Genomic DNA, 22531 nt, shown 5'->3' with positions numbered 1-22531 from the left:
GCAGCCCTGATTGGCTAACATTGAGCCCGTAGGCACAGCATGTGTACACACCATTACGGTTGAGCAACACACGTGACCCATCATGCATCACTACAACAGAATCCAGAGAACCCGGCCGAGGCAGGTCCAGATTCCATTAATTTGATAGGTCCTTCTATGGGGTGTTTGGGGAAAAAACACCCACATAGTTTAATAGGTAACTCCCAAAAATATCACTGACCAGGCGGGTGGGTGTTGTCTGTCAGCGAGCCAATGAAAGGACGAGGCAGGCACTCTGAAACTCGGCCGTGTTTGATTACACAGCTCCAGTTGGGAAACCAGGAGCGAGAGCCAGACCTGGGGGGTGGTGTACCCAGTCGGGGTGAGGGGGCTTGTGGGGACGTACATATAGATAAAGGTCCTAGAAAAAGGCCTCAGGAAATGTTTGCCATCTGTTTTTCCTATGCAGAAGGCATCAGTGCAGGGAAATAATGCAAAAACAAGGCATGTGATGGTAATTATGCTTTCTAGAATGCAAAGATCAATGTGGCACAGCTCTGACTCCATGTAATAGAGCAGCTCCAGACATCCTACTATTATGTGTTTATAGATCCCACTGGGCCCCCCTGCTGTACTGACATGCTGCCTCCCCCCGGGGGCTACGATTAACAGGCTCAGATTACAGTTGGCATGGGTGGCAGCACCGCCTTCATCTGGAGTGAGAGCTGGCATGTGGTACAGACCGCCGCAGGTACAGACTAACAGAGTACCAGTTAATGGACTTTACAGAAGAAATGGCTGGCTGGGGGGGGAGGTGAGGGTTCTGAAGGGCCAGCAGTTAATTATTAGGGGATTTATCTGATGCAGCAGGACTCTCCGTACCCTGATTTGCAGGCTTTGGGTTTTACTGTCTCATCTGCTTATCTGGGCAGAGTCTGGTTCCAGTCCGCAGGGTATCGGGGTGACATAAAGCTGAGGACTCAGCACATTCACTGAGGAGAGCCCAGGGCAAAGGGCAGCCGTGGGGTAGCCAGGGGGCAGCCGCTCACCCGGAGGGGGCTGCTGGTAAATATGGTATCGTGTCACCATGTTTCTCACCTAAACACTAACAGCGTCAAGGCATGGTCAAAGCACAAGGAGTACTTAATGCTGATACTTCAAGAGTGCTTTTTTTTACAGCAGGTTACTATATAACTACTGCCAGGCGAGAATCAGGAAAAAATGAGAGAACCAAAAAAAAAAAAAACTTGGGCAGATAAAACTTTATCATTTCTGTGGGATCTTTTTAGAGTGAGACTATTTTATAAAACACAGGCCTAGAAAAACACTGTCAACACAGCTCAGAGTTAAGGGTCTGTAATGGGAAGAGGATCTGGGAGAGTCAAAAACCTGTAAACAGGCCGGATGAGTAAAGCTGGGACACGAACACTAAGGCCCAATCCCAATTCTACCCCTTACCCCTACACTTACCCCTACCCCTCCGTTTGGCGCGTTCACGTGTAGGGGTAGGGGTGTCTCAATTCTCTTTTGATTGGAGGGGTAGGGGTAAGGGGAAGGGCTAGATAGCCCTCGAAACGAAGATTTTTCGGGACCTCACTTCAAACGAAGGGCTAAGAGAAATTTACAACATGGCTGCCCACTCGAGCAAGCAGACCCATAAATGTTAAGTAATTTTTGCCATTAATAAGGATTTTTATGACATTTTTTCATTACATGTATATTACCATCAATCTTGTGTTTGTGTTTACGGTGATGTTCTGTAAAGAAACGTTTGAAAAAAAATCGCTAAAGTTTGCTTGCGGATAGCACTGATTGCACAATATTAGGAAATATATTTTTATGTCATATAACGTTACCCGGTAACTGACTGCATGTTGTAACGCGTTGTTTTGTTTTGCTTATGGCCATATGTGTACATGTAAATGAACGGTGCTTACACTATTCGTACTTATTGCAACATGACAACATTTTTGTAAATTATATTCTGTATAGGGACAGCTGAGGAAACCCGAAGGCTCATACGTTTTCACGGTGAAAACGAACATCTTTTTTTAAAGTCCAAATACGGCGCAAAAAAACTTTGGGAGTGAGTAATCTTTACATGCTACGATGCTGACGGCGACATCTTGGAATTTGTGATAAACATCGGAGCATGTCCTCTGACGTAACGTTAGGAGGTAGTGACAATGGATGATGACGTATAACAGTGTAGTAGTGGTGTCCCATTTCTTAGGGGAAATTTTTTAACCCTACCTCTTTCCACTTCATTTCAAGGGGCAAGGGGAAGGGGTGAGGGGTAGGCAAAGGGGTAGAAAATAGAATTGGGATTGGGCCTAAGCCTCACCATGTACTAATGTCATGGTGGATTGTGAAGCACTAACACAGTTACGCAGCTCAGAAATAATTCCTGTTGGCCAGCCTGGGCTGTCCATACTATCAGGTCCCTAACTGTCGTTCAGTGACAAAGGGACAAAGACCCGGAGGCTGTTTGCAAATGGCCTGTACACCAGTTGCATAATAGCCCGTTCCACGTCATAAGTGCCCCTGGTGGCAGAAAGGAACACACTATTGTTGAGAACACGCTAATGATGCACTAAACATAGGCTCCGAAAGTTCATTGAGACCTAGTTGAGTGGCCCTGGGTCAGGTTGGGACCTGGCTACCAAACCCAGTCTCCTTCCCCTGGCTCTGTGTTACTCAGAGAGGGACACCTGGCCTGGACTTCCATTTTGCTGAGTACAACCGAGAGGCAAAGTAAACAGGCTCAGACTGTCATCAAAGACACAGGTCTGAGAGTCACGACCAGGATGGAGGGATGAGAGAGAGAGGGGGAATGAGAAGCCTGAGCAGGAGGGGCACAGCAGTGCCTATAAACAAACCTTGCAATATACACACATGTACATCAATGCTTAGGGTCCTGAGAAAACAAAGAGTAAAACCTCAATGCACCTCTCAGCTAAAGGCCCCAGATGACAGAAACCAACTGATGTCATGGGTCTGCGATCATGTAGTCCATCCCCACCCCGCAAAGCGAAAGGCTGTGTGCTGGCAGTGGGAGACCCCACCCCTCTCTATCAGGAACACGTGAAGAGCACTTTCATACGAAGCAGGAATGTTCCCAGTGAACCATGGCCATCTCAGATGTCCCAATTAAACCACTTTAATGTGACCTTGTACCTGTGCTGAGTTACACTGCCATGAAGATTTATGTTGGCAGTAATCATTACACACTTCCCCACACCTTTTTCAGAATAATTTTATTTACACTTATTTGTTTAGTCGATACTTTCTTCCAAAATAATGTACAAGTAAAGGTCAGTCTGTGTTAATGGAGCAGTTAGGGTTAAGAGCCGTGCTCAAGGGCCCAATGCTGATGCAATTACTCTTCTAGCCATGGGATGCGAACCCACAAACTTCTGTACATATGCAGAGATCCCAAACCTATCAATTAGCTTGTGATCTGGTTCCCAGGTATGCCAAGCAGATCGAGCACCCAGAAACAGGTCTTCTGTCCGGAAAGTCGGAGACCTCACTCACAGAGGTTCACACACCACCAGAGGGGCAGGTCATATGACCTCGATGGCACTAATCACGCTTGCTTCTGTTACAACCAATCATATCCCAGGGATGCTTCACTGCATTTTTGCAATCCAGTTACTGCCTGCCCTAACCACTCCTTAAAAGCTGCCTTCCACTTCCTGAATAACCAGCGGCACCTGATTTTCCATTTAGCTTGTTTAATGTTTTGTCACAAACATCCCACGAGTATATTCTATTCTGTAAAAATATTAAAAATATAGGCCTGATACTGATATGTTGCTCTTTAATTTGTGGTTAAATCCTTTCACTTCTGTTTTCCCACAGGCTAAGTTTCAATTCCCTTGTTTCTCTTATGAGGACATTCAGCAGCAGAAAGGTTAGTCCTGCATGGAGGCCTAGCAGCAGCAGCACACAACCTATGACTGACATGTGACAGACAGCCCTTTTCCTCGACAGTTTTGTTTCGGTGGCTTCCGAGATGTTCGGCAAAAGTGGAGATCGAAAGGCTGAATCCTCACGGCCTGGATGAGAGCACCTCTGAACGGAAAAAAGGGTCTGCAGAAGGTGTAGAATGATAATGCTGTTCGTCACGTGCAAACGAACGCATGTTTGTCCAGCCGAAAGTGACTGTTAGACGTGGAAGTTAGCTACTGCTTCACAAGAGAGAAATACCGATGAAAAGATCCTTCTTACGACTGGTCGTAATAATTTATAAAGAACACCCGTTAAGGAAGCCTTATACACTTAATCTGCTCCTCTGCATATTTGGATAATCACAGAAAACAACAAAGATTGTTTGGCAGAAACAGGAAGTCTCCTTAGCATAGAATATATAGCATAGGAATATAAAGTTAATAGGATCGCCAGCATAAGATAAAACTAATTTCCTTTCCCATCTCTTGCACAAACACCGGGTTTGCACAAGCAACTTAAACTTTTCCAGTGTGAAATGCGGCGCTCCGCGGAAGCCCTCCCCTTGGCGTGATGGGAGCCCGCAGCATGTCGGTGCCTTAAAGCTGGGAGGGAACCAAATGAAGGCTGTCAGTCGCCAGACGCACTGAGGAGGAGCCGCTCTGTCGGTCCCATTGTTTATTTTTGTCTCCTTCGTCCATCTCACTTTAGGCGTTACCGTTTTGTACCGAGAACCCGGTCTTCCTTACCTTAGCGACGATGTACCGATACTTGGGAGAGCTGCTGACTCGCGGGGTGACTGGCGCCCTGGCCTCGGGGTGCGCCGAGCCGGCCCTGCCAGCCTCTGCGTCCGTCCTGCGGCTCCGGCGCTACAGCGAGGCCGTCAGCGACCGGGAGGATGATCCCAACTTCTTCAAAATGGTCGAGGGCTTCTTCGATCGGGGCGCGGCGATCGTGGAGGACAAGCTGGTGGAAGACCTGAAGAACCGGGAGACGCCGGAGCAGAAGAGGCACCGGGTGCGGGGCATCCTGAAGATCATCAAGCCCTGCAACCACGTTTTGAGCGTGTCCTTCCCCATCAAGCGAGACAACGGCGAGTGGGAAGTGATCGAGGGGTACCGGGCCCAGCACAGCCAACATCGGACGCCGTGCAAAGGAGGTACCGCTCGCAGCGAGATGCAGGGCGTGGGGCGTATAAAAAAAATCTTTCGTTGTAATTGGGTAACATTCTGAATTTAGCGATAGTATGCAGTGGCCGATCTTGTGCGATGTGGTTGATAAAGATGACTGTTTTTTGTTAAATATTGTTAAATATCTACTCGGAGTTCAAGTAAACATTCCAACTTTCAACTGACGCCACGGATCTAGAGTAGCTGCCTGTTTGCGTGACGGCTGGGTGTGTTTATTAGCTTCTGTCTTTTGTATTTACCAATAAATAATGCTTTTATCCCCATACATGATCCCAAACTGTAAAAGAAGCTGTGTGTTAGTGGACGTATATGTCTGAGTAACATCAGTGTGAACGCAACTTTTAGCGCCACGCGTTGCCCTGTGCATCTTCTTATGGATCCTTAAGTGTGGTCTGTACTGCGGCTTATTGCGGATTTACATGATTTCTTTATTTTACTTGACAGGTTAAGAATACACATATATAATCTTCTGGCGATTTGTCGATTTTCTCAGCACTTTCCTTAAGTTAACTATCCATCTGCTACCCGGACAGCTAGGTGTGCACCCCCCACCCCTACAAAGTGCCTGCATCGCATTGTCATTACAGTAAGCACTGAAGGGTTGCTATAATTAAAACGGACTGGATGGTATGTTAATGTCTCCATACAGCCATTCTCGGAAACCAGGTCTCAGCTGACCGTGTTCTGAAGGGCAGTAGGGAAGTCTCTGGACCGACACGTCTGTGATCGTTTAGGGTCATGTGGCGTAAATGCGGGAACAGCCATGCCACATTCTCTGTGGAAACAGAAATAAATATGGGGAGGGGAAGTGGCTACAAGTTAGTCATGTTTTCACTGTACAGCATTTTGCATGATTCCCCAGTGTTCGGCTAAGGATTTGGAAAATTACTCAAATGCAGCTTCAGGAATGTGGTTGCATTGATGGAAGTCACAATTATCCATCAGGGCCATGAGGGGACAAGTGGGCACCTCTTTCTGCAGAGACGCCTGGTTCTTAGATTAAGCCCCACTGTAGTAAATGGTGCTGGTTTCTCCAATCTGACTGGTTCTATGACTGGAACCCCAGCAGACAGGTGTGCTTGTTCACCTCAGCTGGTGTGTGGACGTCTGGATACTTTATTTTCTTTGTGAGAACTGTGTTCCTAAAGGTGGCCTGTAGTGAGGTGGGGAAGGAGGGTCTTTCAGTATGAACAGTCACCTATGGCCAGTCATGTGGTTAGGGACGGAAACATTGGGCAAAAGGTGCTCCAAACTCAGTCCAGGATCCTGATAAGCTGTTAATTGTAGGTCTGTTGACTTTGAGGTATTTAGCCATTGGCTCTATTAATCACAGAATAGTAGACACACTATAGTAGACACAGGTTGAGGCAGAACGCTGGCCATCAGGCTGTCCCTATTGGTCAAGCCTCATGGCCCGCCTCCACTCGCTGCTTCATTGGCTGGGGAGCTGTTTAGAATGGAAATGTTTAGTTTTTCAGTGCCTTGTTGGCAGAAATGGCATTGACTGATCTGCAAATGAGGCTTGCAGTAGGCAGTGTCAGGCGGTTGTAGGGTGTTGCCCCGTTTTTCCTACCATATTCTCTTTTTTCCACTTTGAAGGCTCAGGCCTGGCAACTGAATCACAGTGTCTGAGCCACAACACTGCTGCTTGGTCTCTGACTCGCTTGCTCTGGAATTTCTCCTCCCTCTCCAGCTCCCCTTCCCTGCTTCTTCTACATTCTTGTTTGTTATACTGCTCCTTCCCTTGGGCTGGCATTTCGTTAGTTAGCTCCTGGTGTGTTCATGTGTTGGTTTTAATGTTTAAAAATACCTGGCTGAACCATGCCGAGTCATCTAACTTTTTAGCATCTGTTGCCTGTTTGCTTCTTTGCTTGTCATGACGACGCTGTCTTGTTTACCTGTGAGAGTGTGTCCCTGTGTGGGCACCATGTAATAATGCCTTGTGGTCCTGCATGACTGTGCAGCTTCTTCCTTTTAATAAGTACCTGCTGAGAGTCTGAGTGTTGAGGATGTAGTTCATGACCTCATGGGGAGGTGGCTACTTGGAGGATGGGGCACTCTGTGGGGTCACCTCTGATGGATGGGAGGGGTAGGGTGGGCTGGTCCCCCCTACTTTATGTTTTTCCATCCCTGAATTTATCTTTATAAAGAAATGAACTGGGGGTCCGTTGCCCTCCGTGCCTGGGTGTGCAGGGTTCTAAGATGTACATTTTGCTGAATGGCTGTCATGTTCCATTCTGAATTATCATAGTGTCTTGCTGTAGATTTTTAAATGGTTAAAATCTGAAATTATGATGATGATGAGGAGGAAATTTGGAACTTGTGATTAGTGTTATAATCTTCTCCACATGGTGAAACAGTACAGCTTCTCTTGCTACAGTGTACGTGAGCCTTGCCTGCTGAGGGAAATCCCTCATGTCGATGTACACTGTTCCATGATGTGGCAGAACCTGGAATATGGGAGACTGAGACAGTCAAACCCATGTTCACCTTCACCATGTGGGGGCAGGAGTGGCAATGGGGGTTAGAGTGAAATACCACACAGGAGTCTATTCTACAGGCTCATGGGTCTCTTGTACATTTTTGGTGTTTAATCCCCTTCTCATCACTGCTTGCTGTTTGTGTGCCTTCCAGGGATTCGGTACAGCACGGAGGTGTCCGTGGACGAGGTGAAGGCCCTGGCCTCTCTGATGACGTATAAATGTGCCGTCGTCGGTGAGTATTTCCACGTCTCCACGTTTTTTCTCTGGGAACAGGATCCAGATGGCTGTTATAGTAACTGATACGTAAACATGTCCTCATATGTTGAATTCTTACTGAAGATTAATTTTTCTTCCAGAGGAGTTTGCCTTTGCTGTAAACACGGTGCTTGTCGTGTTTCTTTGTGGTTTGCATCCTTCCTTGGCATTGAGTTTAATGTCTGCCTTGTTTGTTCCCCTTTCTAGATGTGCCATTTGGAGGAGCCAAAGCTGGAGTGAAAATCAACCCTCGGAATTACTCTGTAAGATGCGTGTGCAGACTCAGATTGTTTTAAATGGAAAACTTTGCATTAGGGCTGAATGATTTGAAACATCGTGATTAGCAAATCGCAAAGGGTGCAATTTAGGACATACATTATACAGCACGTCGGACCCAGGGTTTAAAACTGTTGTAAGAATAGTTTTCCAAACTCATACTGTGCTTCCTATGTGACAGTCGTTCTCACCAATCACAAGCGCCATGCTCCTTATGTGACAGTCATGCTCACCAATCAGAAGTGGCCCGAGGCAACGGAGTACACGCCCACAAACAGCATACACGTGAAACCCGAAGAAAATGTTGCATTCGCGGTGCGGAAAAAATACTGATTCCGCTACTGAGCTATAACTGAATTGCCTTCCTATTTCATGGTCCGATATTGTTTCAGGAAGGTCCTATCATCAATAGAACCGGCGACGACCTTTTAAACACCAGCTGCGATATACTTCAGCGTAGCACACCTTTTGTTTTTGTTAATGGGAAATCACATTAGCATATAACCCATCAAAACAACGAGACGGTCGGTAATCCTCACAGCAGCAGAGTCTGTGACCCCCAGAAATGCCGTAAAATCCATAATAGTCGTGTTTGTATCATATGTTTTTGTGCTCATTGATTTTCCATAGATTAATCTTGTGAAATTAATCTTAATATAACAACAGTAATAAAATGAAAGCTTCACTTTAACACAAATACTAAAAGAACAGATCGCTTTAATCGTTATTACAGTTGGGTATGGGCATGGTCTTATTTAAAAAAGATATAAAAAAAAGTGACGCATATAATGTTTTCTCCTTCGTCTTATATTTGTCAGAGCAACAAGGCAAAGGAATGATAAGCCGCTTCAGTCGAATCTTTGGTCAGATGCCTGGAGTGAGGCTTTTATACATTTACGTGTATGTAAGAGTTTTATTACCATGTAAATAGTCTGTAGGGTTTGCAAACTGCCCTAACATTTTTGATGCAGCTAATTCAAAGTTCATAATGGAATAATTTAGATTTGCCATAAGATTTCTTGCGTGAGTCTGAAAGCGTGTTACCCAAACCCGTGAGAGTTTGCAACCCTGAACACACACATTTTTCGTTTCCTCTGAATTGATTTGTATAAAAAATAACCTTATACAGTTGTTAAAAAGCGGAAACGTAGATCAACATGACCACCAATAAAATACGTCTATTTATTCGACATTTTATAAAATGCATACTACGTTTGAAAATTTTCCAGCTTTACAGTTTCAGGACAGAACAGCCACTCTGTTATGAACATTGCAGCTTTTTGAGTGTTAGATTCGCTGCTGTTATTAGCACTAATAACTAGTGCTGTCAAATGATTAAAATTTTTAATCAGATTAATCACAGGGTTCCTGTGGATTAATTTTGATTAATCATGATTAAATATCATTCATTTTTAATCTATATTAATCACATTTAATTTTGCATGAGCAAACAGACTCAAGAAAAAAGGGAATATATATGCACTTAACATGTTCATTGAACATCTTGAACATGAGTCGGATGCATTCCATCTGCCACAGAAGTGCAATACCATGGACCCATATCAAAAAGCAAGATTTTTTGCTTAGCCGGACAACTTGTCGGATTTAAGGTACCTCAGTTTAAATGGTCTTTATCTTCGTTCGCTTACAATTAGCACGAACTACCGTAAATCCGACAAATAATCCAACTAATCATGAAGTCCAATTCTAGCCCGGTTAATTGCCATTGTTAGCAATATCAGTTGATAACACATTACGTGCGGTGCTTTACATATAAAACTCTGTAGCAACACATCCACAGATAAGTTGGACGGTATAGCGTGTGCGACCGATTTAATGAGCCACAAATGAGAACTTTCCCTTCTGTTGATAAAGGGCGCAGCCATCTTGGATTCTGAACTCGGGATCCTCTGTGCTGCTCCGAGATATTTCTCGGATGTCCGAGAAATGCCAAGAGCAGAGAAACGGGAGCGCATGTAGTCACTTCCGGCTTCAAAACTCCGGAATCCGACTCGGAATACAAGTTCCGAGGGGAAATGGAACGCACTAAAACTACCCGAAATGGGTTGACAGAGACATTTCAGTGATTTTGAATCATTCCGCGCTGCAGATGGGTTAATTGCGTTAAAAATTTGAATCAGATTAATCATGATGATGGATTAATCCGCGTTTACCCGTTAATTTTGACAGCCCTACTAATAACACATTAGCGCAAACAAAATGGCTGCATACACCGAAGTAGTTCTTGCTTGTTCACTGGCGTGGAAAAGGCGGTTCTAGTGTTATTAAGGAGGTAATCAGCGTTACCTGCAAGATCGCTATTGTTTTTCTTTTTGCTACATTTGTTCATTATTACATTATTTAACTTAACACACCACATCTTTAAATTCTCATCCTTGCATTAGAATATAGACCAGTTAATATTTTGATGGTATTTCATGCAGTAATGCTGCATCATATGTTTTAAATTTACTACACACTGAATATTCAACTGAAGCTTGACAAAAAAAAATTATATCGCAAATCAAATCGTAATCGCAATGTCTGTCAGAAAAATCGCGATTCGGTATTTTCCCCAAATCGTTCAGCCCTACTTTGCATAAAAGCAGATGCATTGTCTGCACATGCAGGAGTGCCAGGCCGATCGGCCACAAGATTCCATTTGCATTTGTAAACCAACACCGAACGTTTTCTTTTCTCAAACAGTCACATGCTTTATTTTCCCTCATTTGTTGATGTTAGCAGGGTGACATTGGGGCTCCATTGGGTCGATCGTTAGCCTGTTAAGTCTTTATTTGGTGTCCGAAAGATGCCTGCTAAAAAGTGGTGCCCACTTGAAAAAACTGTAGGAATTTACAGTATTTGATTTTGGAAACCCTTTTAGTGTTCAGAAAGTTACTCGTTTTCTTTGCAGTGAAAAGAAAGGCACCTCACACACACACACACCCACCATATTTTTGAATACTGAATGTTTGGCCTGTCATAAAAGATGACTTTCCCCTGCAGTACATTACATTTTCTTCAGCTCGTCTCCCAGAATGCTTCAGCACCTCCTGTCTCATGCAGGAAGTTGTTTCTCCACTTCCTGTGCACTTCCTAGCACTCGGATTCATTTGGATTCATTGCATTGAGTCCATTCCTTGGCACCGTTGTTATTTTTGGGGTGGGGGGACAAAGTGCTGAGGCATCAGATGGCAGACTTCCAGAAGAGAAGGGGCTAGCAAGCGGCTGGGGGTGGAAATAGCTTTGTTGTTAAAATTGCATGTATTTCTGAAACACACTTTCCTCATGGGATTCCCTGTGAGGTGAATTTAATAGGAATCTGAGTAAAATATATGGCCAAAAGTATGTGGACACCCTTATTAATTAGAGGACTTGCCTAATTATACCAAACCTATTGCTGATACAGGTGTATGATTAATTTCAGTCATGCAGTATCCTGCAGCAGAACTATGTGGTTGTAGAGAAGAGATTAGTGACTTCCCACCTAGTATCGTCATAGCATGCAATCTTTTCAACAATTTACTATATTTTGTCCCTGCTAGAGCTACCTTGGACAACTACAAGTGAAATGACTGTGAAGGTCAAATTTTTTTAAGGAAGTTCAGATATTAAGTGGCTGGCTGCACAGACTCTCAGAAAGGGATCCAAACCTCAAACATCAATACTCAACCTGAATGGCAGCAAATCCCTGAATGGCAGTTTTCCAACATCTAATGGAAAGCCATCCCAGAAAATTATATTATATTATAGCAACAATGGGCCAACCTTGGTTTCAGAATGACATGTTGGATAAGCTGGTGTGTACATACTATTGATACTATTGACCGTAATGTATGTTTTCTTGCAATGTTCTTCTCTGTGCAATTAATCACCTCAGCTCTCACATGATCCCATTGAGGTGGATCAGATGTTTTTCCCTCACACTACATTTGCTTAATTGTGGTTTAACACGTTTGTTTTCTTGCATTTTTTTTGTTCAGGACAGTGAGCTGGAGAAGATCACGAGAAGATTCACCATTGAGCTGGCAAAGAAGGGCTTTATTGGTCAGTCTGTCAGTCTGCTTGCGTGCATGTCTGCGTGAAGGCTTAGACCCTGCTCATGCCTGCTAGCTTAGCCAAAGCTACCACCTTCAAGTATCACAGGCTAAAAAATCCCAGAACCACAAGGGGAAACAGAACTTTTTATGGATGTGTTTCGAAGAGGAGGAGCTTTATATCCAAATTCCAGTAGAAAGTTTCTCCCTCCTTAAAGTGGCTTCTAGCTGAGATGCAGCCTGCTGCTGTATGTTCTCCCTGCATGCCTTGGCTTTTTGCTGGTGCTGTTGCATGTTCTGATGAGGACCTGTATATCCTACACTTGTGAAGGGGGGGTTACAGGAGTAGGTTTTCCTCTCAATCTTTTCTGAGGAACATGACAGATGCCAGCCAGCACTATTAATACACTTTCTTGCTCAAGAGGGTTCACTCAGTATCTCTCCACACCTCCTGCTACAAAACGCTGACACTTTTGTCCTGCCTGACCTGTGCCGACTCTGGGGTTGGTCTTTTTGGGGTGGCTGGACCAGCAAGTTGGCATCGATGGACATTTTGGTCCCCCAAATTGCCATGGTCATGTGACATAGCTCGCCTACCAAGGAGTTGGCTGCTGGTTATTCCAGGTGCAGCCTGAGCTATTTTGCTGTTGCAGACTAGGAGGGGGGTTGACATTTGCCAGGCGCCTTTTCCTCTGGCTGATGCTTCATGGAGATATGGAAGATTGCTGACTGCCATGTTTGCTTACTGCCAAGTCTGTGTGTTGTGCTATAATGGCTTCCTGGTTCTGGCCCTCATGCCCTCCTGTGACACCCCCCCCCCCCTCCCCTTTTCCTTTTCAGGGCCCGGTATTGACGTCCCTGCCCCCGACATGAGCACGGGAGAGAGGGAGATGTCCTGGATTGCTGATACTTACGCCAACACGATGGGCCACCATGTAAGATCAAGCCGCCTAGACCCCTGTCTCAAACAGAGCATCACCAGTATGTTTTATTTTTCCGTTCTCTGCAGAATTTTGGCTTTTAGTCAGTTGCAGACTTTTTATTCATTTGCAGGTTGTGCTCAGGACTGACGTATTAGTTTTAAAACGGTTGTCTTTTGGTAAATCTTTCTGACAGGTAATCTCCTAACATGTAGGCAAACAACAAAACCTAGATATCACTATTTTAAGTCTTCTGTCCTTTTGTCGATTAGGTGAGATTAATTGAAAACTTGTTTACTGGCCGATTAACCAAATGGTCCAGTGGTTGAGCTAATATTTACCTTGTTTCATTTATATAGGCCTTCGGTTATGAGTGACCATCCTTTTCTAATCAGTCAGTGTGGTGTGAGTAGTCACTCATCCGCAGTGTGCTGTCAGAGTTTGAATTGTCAGCATTATTCCTCTAAGTGACCTTCCTCTTTACTCAGCAGCTCTTGTGCTCGTTTTGGTTACAGCTGTCGCAATTTCTTTATCTGTTTTTGCTTGTATGTGTCATCAAAATGTCTTTAGTTTAAACTGCCTCACGTAGATTTTATTCCTGGTTTATTTTGGAGTACGTGAGTCAGTTTTACATCTGCCCAAACGGGTTGTGCTTTTGGACAGTCAGATCTGTCGTTTCCTACATGCAGTAAACCACCTGAAGTAAAGGACTGCTGCTGTAAAGAGCCTTAATGAGGCATTTGGAGAACAGCCTCTGTGATTCTTGGCATAGACTTGCTTGGAGTCTCCTGGGCAGGTATGAGCCTCAGATACTGGGAAACCTTGTCATACTTTAGGTTGTGTTCTCCCATTTGTCCATCTGGCCAATGGGATACGATTGAAACATAATTCCTGCTCTGTAAGACATGTGCCCTCTTCTGCTCAGTGGAGGGGGGCATTCTGGAAGATTACATCGAGATATAAGTGCCAAATGGTGCCACAGACAAGAGCAATCACACTACCTTTGTATTAGTCTAATTGCCCTTAAAGAGTGAAGCTAAGGCTGTATTGGATGAGACCGAATCATTCATTGTGTCCATAGGACTTTAATTGAAAGCCTTTTTGGGTGTAATGAGAGGTTTCATGCACTGCAACCCACTGGTAGTTCTTAATGGACCTGCCTGCTCCTCTCACACTAGTGGTCTTAAACCTCAAACCAATGCACAGGCATCACAGTGCCTTTGGCCGCCTCTGTTGCTAATTGATGTCGTTTCTTCAGAACGCTGCTGCTTTCATTGTGTTTCCATTGCGCAACCAGTTCTTTCCAAATATGCCTCAGCAATCAGCCTTCTCTCAAAGGCACAGTATCCTAGAATCTAGGCCCTCCCTTGATTTTTTTATTATTTTTTTTTCTTTCTTTCCCATGCGTCCCTAAGAGGGGATTATGAAGATGTATGATGTAATTGTACATTAAAGCAGGGTTTTAGCATGTCGTCTTGTACATATAATTCTTATTTTAATGTAAATATATTCATATTGCTCTGCTGTAAATAATTTGCTGGGTGTTTCTCTGTGACTCAGCATTCTACCCATAGCAGGTGTGGGATGGGAGCCGCTTCTTTTCTGCCATTGTTTCCTGCAGGATGGCGTGTGATGCTAGTGACTGCAGGAGGAATGTTTTGCCGTCTCTCCCTGCAGAACATCAATGCCCATGCCTGTGTGACCGGCAAGCCCATCAGCCAGGGTGGCATACATGGCAGGATCTCCGCCACCGGCCGCGGTGTCTTTCACGGCATTGAGAACTTCATCAATGAGGCGGCCTACATGAGCCAGCTGGGCCTGACGCCCGGTTTTGCTGACAAGACCTTCGTCATCCAGGTGGGATTTCCGGAGTACACACACACAGATCTGAATCTCTGAAAGATCTGCAGTGATTAATAGGCGTGTTTGCCCTAACCCAAACCTAAGGTGCAGCTTGTTCCCTTGCCATTTTTTATATTTTTTTTGCAATAGTCATTGCCCTGTTTTCCCACATTGTGGTAGTAGTTTAGTGACTGGCTCAGATCATGCGTCTTGCTTATCCTGTAATGGGTTGGTGGGAAGACAGACGTCACGTGACCTGGGTCGTTCTGTGGATCGCGGCTGTGTGGCAGTCAGGTGGGTCGGTGCAGCATGTCGGTGCTGGGCCATGGGGTTCCGCTGTGACATTTCTCATTTCCTGCAGGGCTTTGGCAACGTGGGCCTGCACTCTATGCGGTACCTGCACCGCTTCGGGGCCAAGTGCGTGGGCGTCGGGGAGATAGATGGAAACATCTGGAACCCCAATGGCATTGACCCGAAGGAGCTGGAGGACTACAAACTGGTGCGTGCGTGCGTGTGTGTGTCTGTGTGTGGGTCAGATATACATTTGGTCCCCACAATGTGATTAAAGACCAGCTATATTGATATTGTGAGGACCATTTTTTCAGTCCCCACAAGGGGAAATTTTACATTTTATAAAAATCTGTAACTTTTGCATTTTGTTTGATTACTTATGGTTAAGGTTAGGACTGGTTAGGGGTTAAGGTCATCATTGATGGGATTAGAGTTTTGCTCACAGAAATGAATGGATGTTCCCCACAAAGATGTGTGTGTGTGTGTGTGTGTGTGTGTGTCACTGAGAGAGCGAGAGAGAGATAGAAATGGGAAATTTCTAAGACTGGTGGTAGAGTGGGACCCAGGACACAGCTGTGGGGAAGAAAGACTCTACCACACGCCTTTGAGTGGAATCCTTATTATGGGGTGAACTGTAAAAAAATGTGCAAATTTTAATAGTGGTGTGAACACACCACCTGGTGGATATTTTCTGCTATGGCAGCCTTTGTCCTATCATTTGGAATAGCATTAGAATTGTTCATGCCTGTCTCATGTTAACATTGTATGTCACCAACAACTTGCATATAAATAGCAGTGTTATTTAACGTCTATAAAGAGGTCATGCTTTTAGTGTTTTTAAGTAGCCATGTACATAAAAGCAGCAGCAATATGTAAAAGACTTGCAGTCTGAAGAGCTCAGCTTTTCACCTGTCATGTGTCTATCAGCAACATGGCACCATTGTGGGCTTCCCCAACGCCAAGCCCTACGAGGGCAACATCCTGGAGGCTGACTGCCACATCCTGATCCCTGCGGCCAGCGAGAAGCAGCTGACCAAGAAGAATGCCCCCAATATCAAGGCCAAGGTCAGGGCTTCCTCCCAGCGCAGTGCCACTTGGGGGGTTTCAGCATGATTTATGGTGTTCAGTCGTCTTGGACTGTGTTTTCACAGGGCCGTGTTCTCAGATCAGTGGGGAATGAATTCTGTATTTGGATAAAGCAAAAATAAGGTCCCAGTGGACAGAACCTGACCTTCTTGGGTGTTTGTTGCAGATAATTGCCGAGGGAGCCAACGGTCCCACTACCCCCGCGGCTGACAAGATCTTCTTGGAGAGAAACATTATGGTCATCCCGGTAAGGTTTAGCAAGACCACAACATGACAGCTCTGATTCCAGAGGGGTCTAGGAGGAAGCAGACTGCCCAGGGTTTGATGGGAGGGGTTGAGGAGTCATAAGGCAGCCAAGACAGGAGGTCACCAGTGTGTGGAAGTGTGGCTTTGACACACTCTTCCTTTCATTGAATGTTCACCTTGCATAGGTTGTATTGCATAGTGATCAAACTATAATGATAAGTATAACTATCATTAAGAAGCCAGGATATTCAGTCATTGAATGTGTACATATGTTACTGAGTACTGCATGCTCATATTTAATTAGTTCACATATGTTTCTGGAAGTGTACTAAGCATGATTGCCCCCCGTAGGACATGTACCTGAATGCTGGCGGTGTGACTGTCTCCTACTTTGAGTGGCTGAAGAACCTGAACCATGTGAGCTACGGCCGACTGACCTTCAAATATGAGAGGGACTCCAACTACCATCTGCTGAGTAAGTCTTCCCCATGGTCACTAGAGAAGCAAAAATATGCTGCAGTAACTGAGCAAAACCACCAGGTGGAGCACTCGCCGCTTCTTTTCCTGGTTTCTCACATGGTATTGAACTTGACTGAACACATATGAACAGTGCATTTCGACATCAGGCCTGCTGTATTTCACGCAGTCTGTGTATCTTTCTGCAGAGCTCCCTACTTCTCCATGACTGTTACCAGTTACAGGAAATCGCTAAGCGGCATTTATGTCTGATTAATCGCTCTGCCCAGCCTAGCCCTGTGGAACGAAATGAGCTGAATGTCAGGCTCCTGAGAGAGTCTTTCACATGTGTGTGTCGGTACTGGAATGGGCTGCGTCAGTGACTGGACGGTTAATGGTGTAGCAGGATGTGGATTCTGTGTGAAAGACCCTCATCTCTTTGCTAAGCTATTGATATATGTAATGAATGTACAATATATGGCCAAAAGTATTTGCCCACCCCGATTAGATGAATTGTATACTACTAGAAAGTATTGTATACTACTAGAAATACTTGGTTGGTTAAAATCGCAGTATTTTGCTTACAGCTCTACTGACAGAAGTTCCTGAATCTCGTTGTCTCTCTAGTTATTCATGTCTGCTGGGGGTTTCTTCACTAATAACCCTTAATAACCCTTCTTTACCCTCGGTTGTTTGTATTTTTCCGTTTTCACATCAATTGCAGATTGAAACAACACGCCCACTCATTTGTGGTGAATTCTCTGGAATTCGTCCCATTTCTTTCACACATGAGTGTCAAACGGAAATGACCCAGGCTTTATACTAGGGAGCTAGCAGGGTTAGGTCCATTTAATGTCTGGTATGACTCATTTGGACATTTGCATTGACATATACAGCCCTTCCGGGTAATATCTAGAAATCTGAAAGTGGCTTAGCTTTCCACATTTCTACCCTGCTAGAGCAGCGCTGGTCACCCACAAGTGATTATGAAGCTCAAAATGTACTAAGTGAATCCCAACCAGCAATGTTCCAGCATCGACTTGCAAGCCTTCCCAGAAGAGCAGAGCTGTAATAGCAACTACAGGGAGACCAACTTCATATGAATAGCCTTGGTTTCGGGATTGAAATGTTGGCCAAGTTGATGTCAACATACCTTTTGGCTTTATATTTTGTCTGTGTGTGTGTCTGTGTGTGTGTGTGTCTGTGTGTCTGTGTGTCTGTGTGTGTGTGTGTGTGTGTGTGTGTGTGTGTGTGTGTGTGTGTGTGAGACAAATCACAATAACTGACCAATATGATGACATTTATGGAAGATCAATACAAATTCCTGGCTCAGTTCTGTGATATATTGGCTCCAGAAGTGTAATTTGCAGGATGATTCTGCTCTAGTTCCTTTGTTGTGCTGTACCCAGCCAGCGCAGTTCGTGTTCATTTGCATTTTCTGTTTAGAATAGCCTCGGTTTTTTGTGGAGAAGTACAGTAATGCCCCGCAAAGTTAATTGAAAAGCCTTCTTAAATCTATGTGCCATGCTTTTAAATTTTTATCTGGCACGCCTTTAAATTATTAGCCGCTATCTGGTGATAATTCAGGCTACTGTACCCAATTCTTGCGTAACTGTTGTTTGAAGCTCCATCTGTATCACATGATCAGTGGAAGTGGTTTGACTGGCCTGGACTGGTCTCCATGTTCACTTGTTGCTTGGTTACATTCCAGTGCTTATGCTGAAGTTCCGAAACTGAAAATTTCAATGTTAGTCACTGTCTATGTACACTAAAGTGGATCAGTACTAAGATGTGTTGTTTAGATTTTATTATTTGTACGAATCTCAATATGTTTTTCTCTTTATTTTGTTTCATTGCTAGTTTTAGCCAAGTTTTTGTCACTAGTGTCATTAGAGTTAAATTGAGTGGTGTAACCATAGCAGCATGTATTATTTATCTTACTGTCTTGTAGAAATTCCATCTATCTGAGCCATTATTCTATTTTTCCACCTGAAGTTTTTTCATGATTTTGATCACTATTGTCAAATATGACTGTGTTTCTTCCTAACCCTCCTGTGCCCCTCCCTAGTGTCTGTCCAGGAGAGCCTGGAGAGGAAGTTTGGCAAGCATGGTGGAGCCATTCCTGTTGTCCCCACAGCGGAGTTCCAGGCCAGGATTGCCGTGAGTAACCGCCGCTGCACCCAAACAAACACACAGCCGGCAGAGCTGACGGTAAACATACACAATGCCTTGCCTGCCATCTCAGAAAGAGAGGAAAGCTTGATCGGGTCAAAACCTTTTTTTTTTTCTTTTCCTAACCAACCTTATCAGCCGTCTAGTATCACCAAACCCTCAGTGGAAACCTGAGCCTCTGCTGTAGCTCATCCAAAGGCTTAAAACCTCAGGAAAGGGGGTACCTTGGGCAATGACATCAGCAATGGCCTGCAGGTCATTACGATGCTCTGAGCATATTTGGGAATTACTTATTTTCAAAAGTGATAATGTGGTTCCGCATGAGTTGCTGAAGGATACGAGGGAAGATCTTTACTACAGAAGGGGAGTCCTTATTGTTTGTCTCTGGATGTTCATGGGAAATGTTATAAGGGGTAGAGAGGAACAGAACAATCGCCCCTCCAGATTCACAAATTTGAGATTTGCGGTTTCGGTTATTTGTGAGTTTGCCATGAGTAATGAAACGGGAATAGTTTTGGAGCTTGCCGAAAGATCAGAAATGCGCAGATGATGCGTTAACTAAAAACAATACTGAAAATTATTCAGATCACATAATAAACATCATATAATAAATATTAGTAATGCATAATATTTGTTAGTGTAAGTACGTACTGTGCTTTTAATATTGGTTTGGCTTGGGTACGTTATGCATCTTTGTCTTGGCAGCCAGCCTTACTCATGTTATCCGTCTTTGTGACCATGGAATTTTATGTTTCTTGTAGTAACTTTTTAAAACTTTTTCAGTGCTGTTAATTTAGCATTTTTAATAATGGGTCCTGGAGTATCCAGCAGTAACTTTGCACATATATAGGCGCATAATTTAGATGGCCTGTATAATGTATAAAAACACCTAAATTGGAAATAAGTAATTTTACATGCATAGTGCAGAGTACTGTCTGTGAATTGGTAATGGACTTTTTATGTTATTGATTAAGCTGGCAGATTCTTGAGGTAAATGGGTGCCCAAGTATTATTTGCCAATTTTCACATTCGCAGAGATCTTCTGCCCCTAACCCTTATGAATGTGAAGGGGTGACTGTATATTGGAAATGAAAGTGATATCTCTGGTCTGAATCATCTCAATTTCCTTTTGTTCTCTGTCTTCTAGTGAACTGTTTCCTCCTTTGGGTTCATGTTTGTGTATGTTTAGAGAGTATTTATCTCTTTCAGTATGAAATGTAATAATATTAACTGTGCTCCCGCAGGGTGCCTCTGAGAAGGACATCGTCCACTCCGGCTTGGCCTACACCATGGAGAGATCTGCGCGGGTATGTGCATGTAGACATATGGTTATTAAACTGGCAGTGATTCTATAGGAGATGTTCACCATGAACTGGTGAACTACAGCACTGTTGTGATGGTGTGGCTGGAAAGCTGGGAATGTCTTAGGATGCTGGCCTGCTCCGCCCCCTAGAGGACTGTGTCCCGGTGGTCGCGTGCAAGCACTTTTGTTCCGGCCGCCTACCTGGGGGCAGTTTCCAGCCCTAATGGCTCCCATAGCCCGTCAGTGCTGGTTTAGTAGTTTTCATCTGGTTTCTCATTTTGACCAGACTGAAATGGTTCCTAACTGCTTCTAAAACTCACTACATGCAAACATGTATGTTTGAGGCTCACTGCAATCCATGAAGCTTTTAAAAATAAAAAATAAAATAAAAAAAATGCTGCCCCAAAGTAATTGCTGACTTAATTTATAGCTAGAAGAATAACTTGTTTACTATCTAACCCCCACCCAGCCCTCAGGGCCTGAAGAGAGCAGATGGCTCTATGCAAATGCCTCACTGTAAAATTGTATTGTGTGTCACGGTAATCCGAGAAGGACACGCACGTCTCGTCACACGTGAGCCAGCTGTGACATTATCCACATTAAAATGCATTAAGGTTGCCCCTCCCCCCACCTTTTACTATCATATTTGAACCTTTTGAAGTTGTTTTCTGCTCCTGTCTCCTGTATGTGTGTGTGTGTATATATATATATATATATATATATATATATATATATATATATATATATATATATATATATATATATATATAATATGTATGTACGTGTGTGTGTGTGTGTGTGTGTGTGTGTGTGTGTGTATATATATATATATATATATATGTATGTATATATGTATGTATATGTATGTATATATGTATGTATGTATGTATGTATGTATGTATGTGTATATATATATATATGTGTGTGTGTGTGTGTGTGTGTGTGTGTGTGTGTGTGTGTGTGTGCAAAACTCCAGAAGTATAAAATTACCATCTTCTCCCCCCAGCAAATCATGCGAACAGCAAACAAGTACAACCTCGGCCTGGACCTGAGGACAGCTGCCTACGTCAACGCCATTGAGAAGGTCTTCAAGGTGTACAATGAGGCTGGCCTGACCTTCACATAGACGCCCCCCCCCCGGGCCCTATGTCCGTCCAGCTGTCTATGCACTCGAGGCCCCTCCGCCACAGCGCCACCTGTACTCAGCGTTTACATATTGTTCACCCTATAATCCATGTTTATTATTCGTCATTTAACCATTCTGACCACTCTTATGTCCCTTAATGTTCTCCTGAATGTCTGTCACGGGTCCCCCCCCCCCCCCAAACTGTCATTACTGTAAGCCTCACATATCAGTGAAATGTTCTTGTGCTTTTTTTTTTTTTTTTTGCGTCAGTTTTATATAACGGGTTAAAATGCCGGAATTTGACTCACTGTTACTGGGACTCTCAAGCTACCCGTTGCTGTCATGCATAACATCTTACCATTGCTGTTACCTGTTCATGTTGCAACGTTGCTCGCTGGACCATAGAGGGACTCAAGGTGAGGTCAGTCAGAGGGCAGCACAGAGTGCCATGTGTCCTCTTCTATGGTCAGTTGTTTGAAAAACAATTTATTCAATTGTCAGTTTTTCCCAACTGCAAAATTAAATTTCTGGTCAGGGATTTCCTCTCGAGCACTTGTGCATAAACAGGAGAGCGTAAATGTTCTTCAGTGTTCTGTTTGTTGACAACAGATGTGTTCTGTACGTTTCTGTTGCTGTAGGAGGATGAAAAACCAAAGTTAGATTTTAATTAGGTTATTGAAAATATTCTGAATTTCTTTGGGCAAGTTTTAAGTTGATATCTCCACTTCTGAAATGTTGACTTGATTCCTGATAAAGGAATCAACAGTATGTGATGTTTGAGGTGGGGGGGAATGTTCCTGGGAACAATATATATATATATATTTTTCTTGCCTCGATTGGAATGCTGCTTTGAGACTATTGATAAACATTTGTAACTGCTTTTTGTTCAAAACATAAACTGACCGATGCAAAACCGGC

The 22531-nt window shown here is 44.0% G+C and overlaps 2 protein-coding genes across 2 annotated transcripts in view; one reads left to right on the top strand and one right to left on the bottom strand.

Moving 5' to 3' along the window:
* Positions 1-4815, bottom strand: part of shld2 (shieldin complex subunit 2) — a 10675-nt gene extending 5860 nt beyond the window's left edge. Inside the window, exon 1 of the mRNA XM_023803395.1 lies at positions 4680-4815. The gene's annotated coding sequence lies outside the window, so the exon portion shown is untranslated. The remainder of the gene's footprint in view (positions 1-4679) is intronic.
* glud1a (glutamate dehydrogenase 1a) lies at positions 3996-22531 on the top strand. The gene is made up of 13 exons (XM_023803407.2): positions 3996-5089; positions 7755-7835; positions 8066-8121; positions 12118-12181; positions 13012-13106; positions 14769-14948; positions 15295-15432; positions 16152-16289; positions 16477-16557; positions 16908-17031; positions 19081-19172; positions 20429-20491; positions 21494-22531. Exons 1-13 carry the CDS (start codon positions 4690-4692, stop codon positions 21611-21613), a joined length of 1632 nt encoding a protein of 543 aa, XP_023659175.1. The 5' UTR covers positions 3996-4689; the 3' UTR covers positions 21614-22531.

This window comes from Paramormyrops kingsleyae, chromosome 3 (genome assembly GCF_048594095.1).
Source record: "Paramormyrops kingsleyae isolate MSU_618 chromosome 3, PKINGS_0.4, whole genome shotgun sequence".
In the NCBI taxonomy this organism is placed as follows: domain Eukaryota; kingdom Metazoa; phylum Chordata; class Actinopteri; order Osteoglossiformes; family Mormyridae; genus Paramormyrops; species Paramormyrops kingsleyae.
Note: the sequence above shows the minus strand (reverse complement) of the source record. Positions and strands in the feature narration are given on the sequence as shown.

Excerpts from the sequence above, each read along its gene's own strand:
- glud1a (XM_023803407.2), top strand. The coding sequence starts at position 4,690 with ATGTACCGATACTTGGGAGAGCTGCTGACTCGCGGGGTGACTGGCGCC. Across the intron at positions 12,182-13,011 it reads GGCAAAGAAGGGCTTTATTG|GGCCCGGTATTGACGTCCCT; the intron begins GTCAGTCTGTCA and ends TTTCCTTTTCAG. Across the intron at positions 20,492-21,493 it reads CCATGGAGAGATCTGCGCGG|CAAATCATGCGAACAGCAAA; the intron begins GTATGTGCATGT and ends TTCTCCCCCCAG.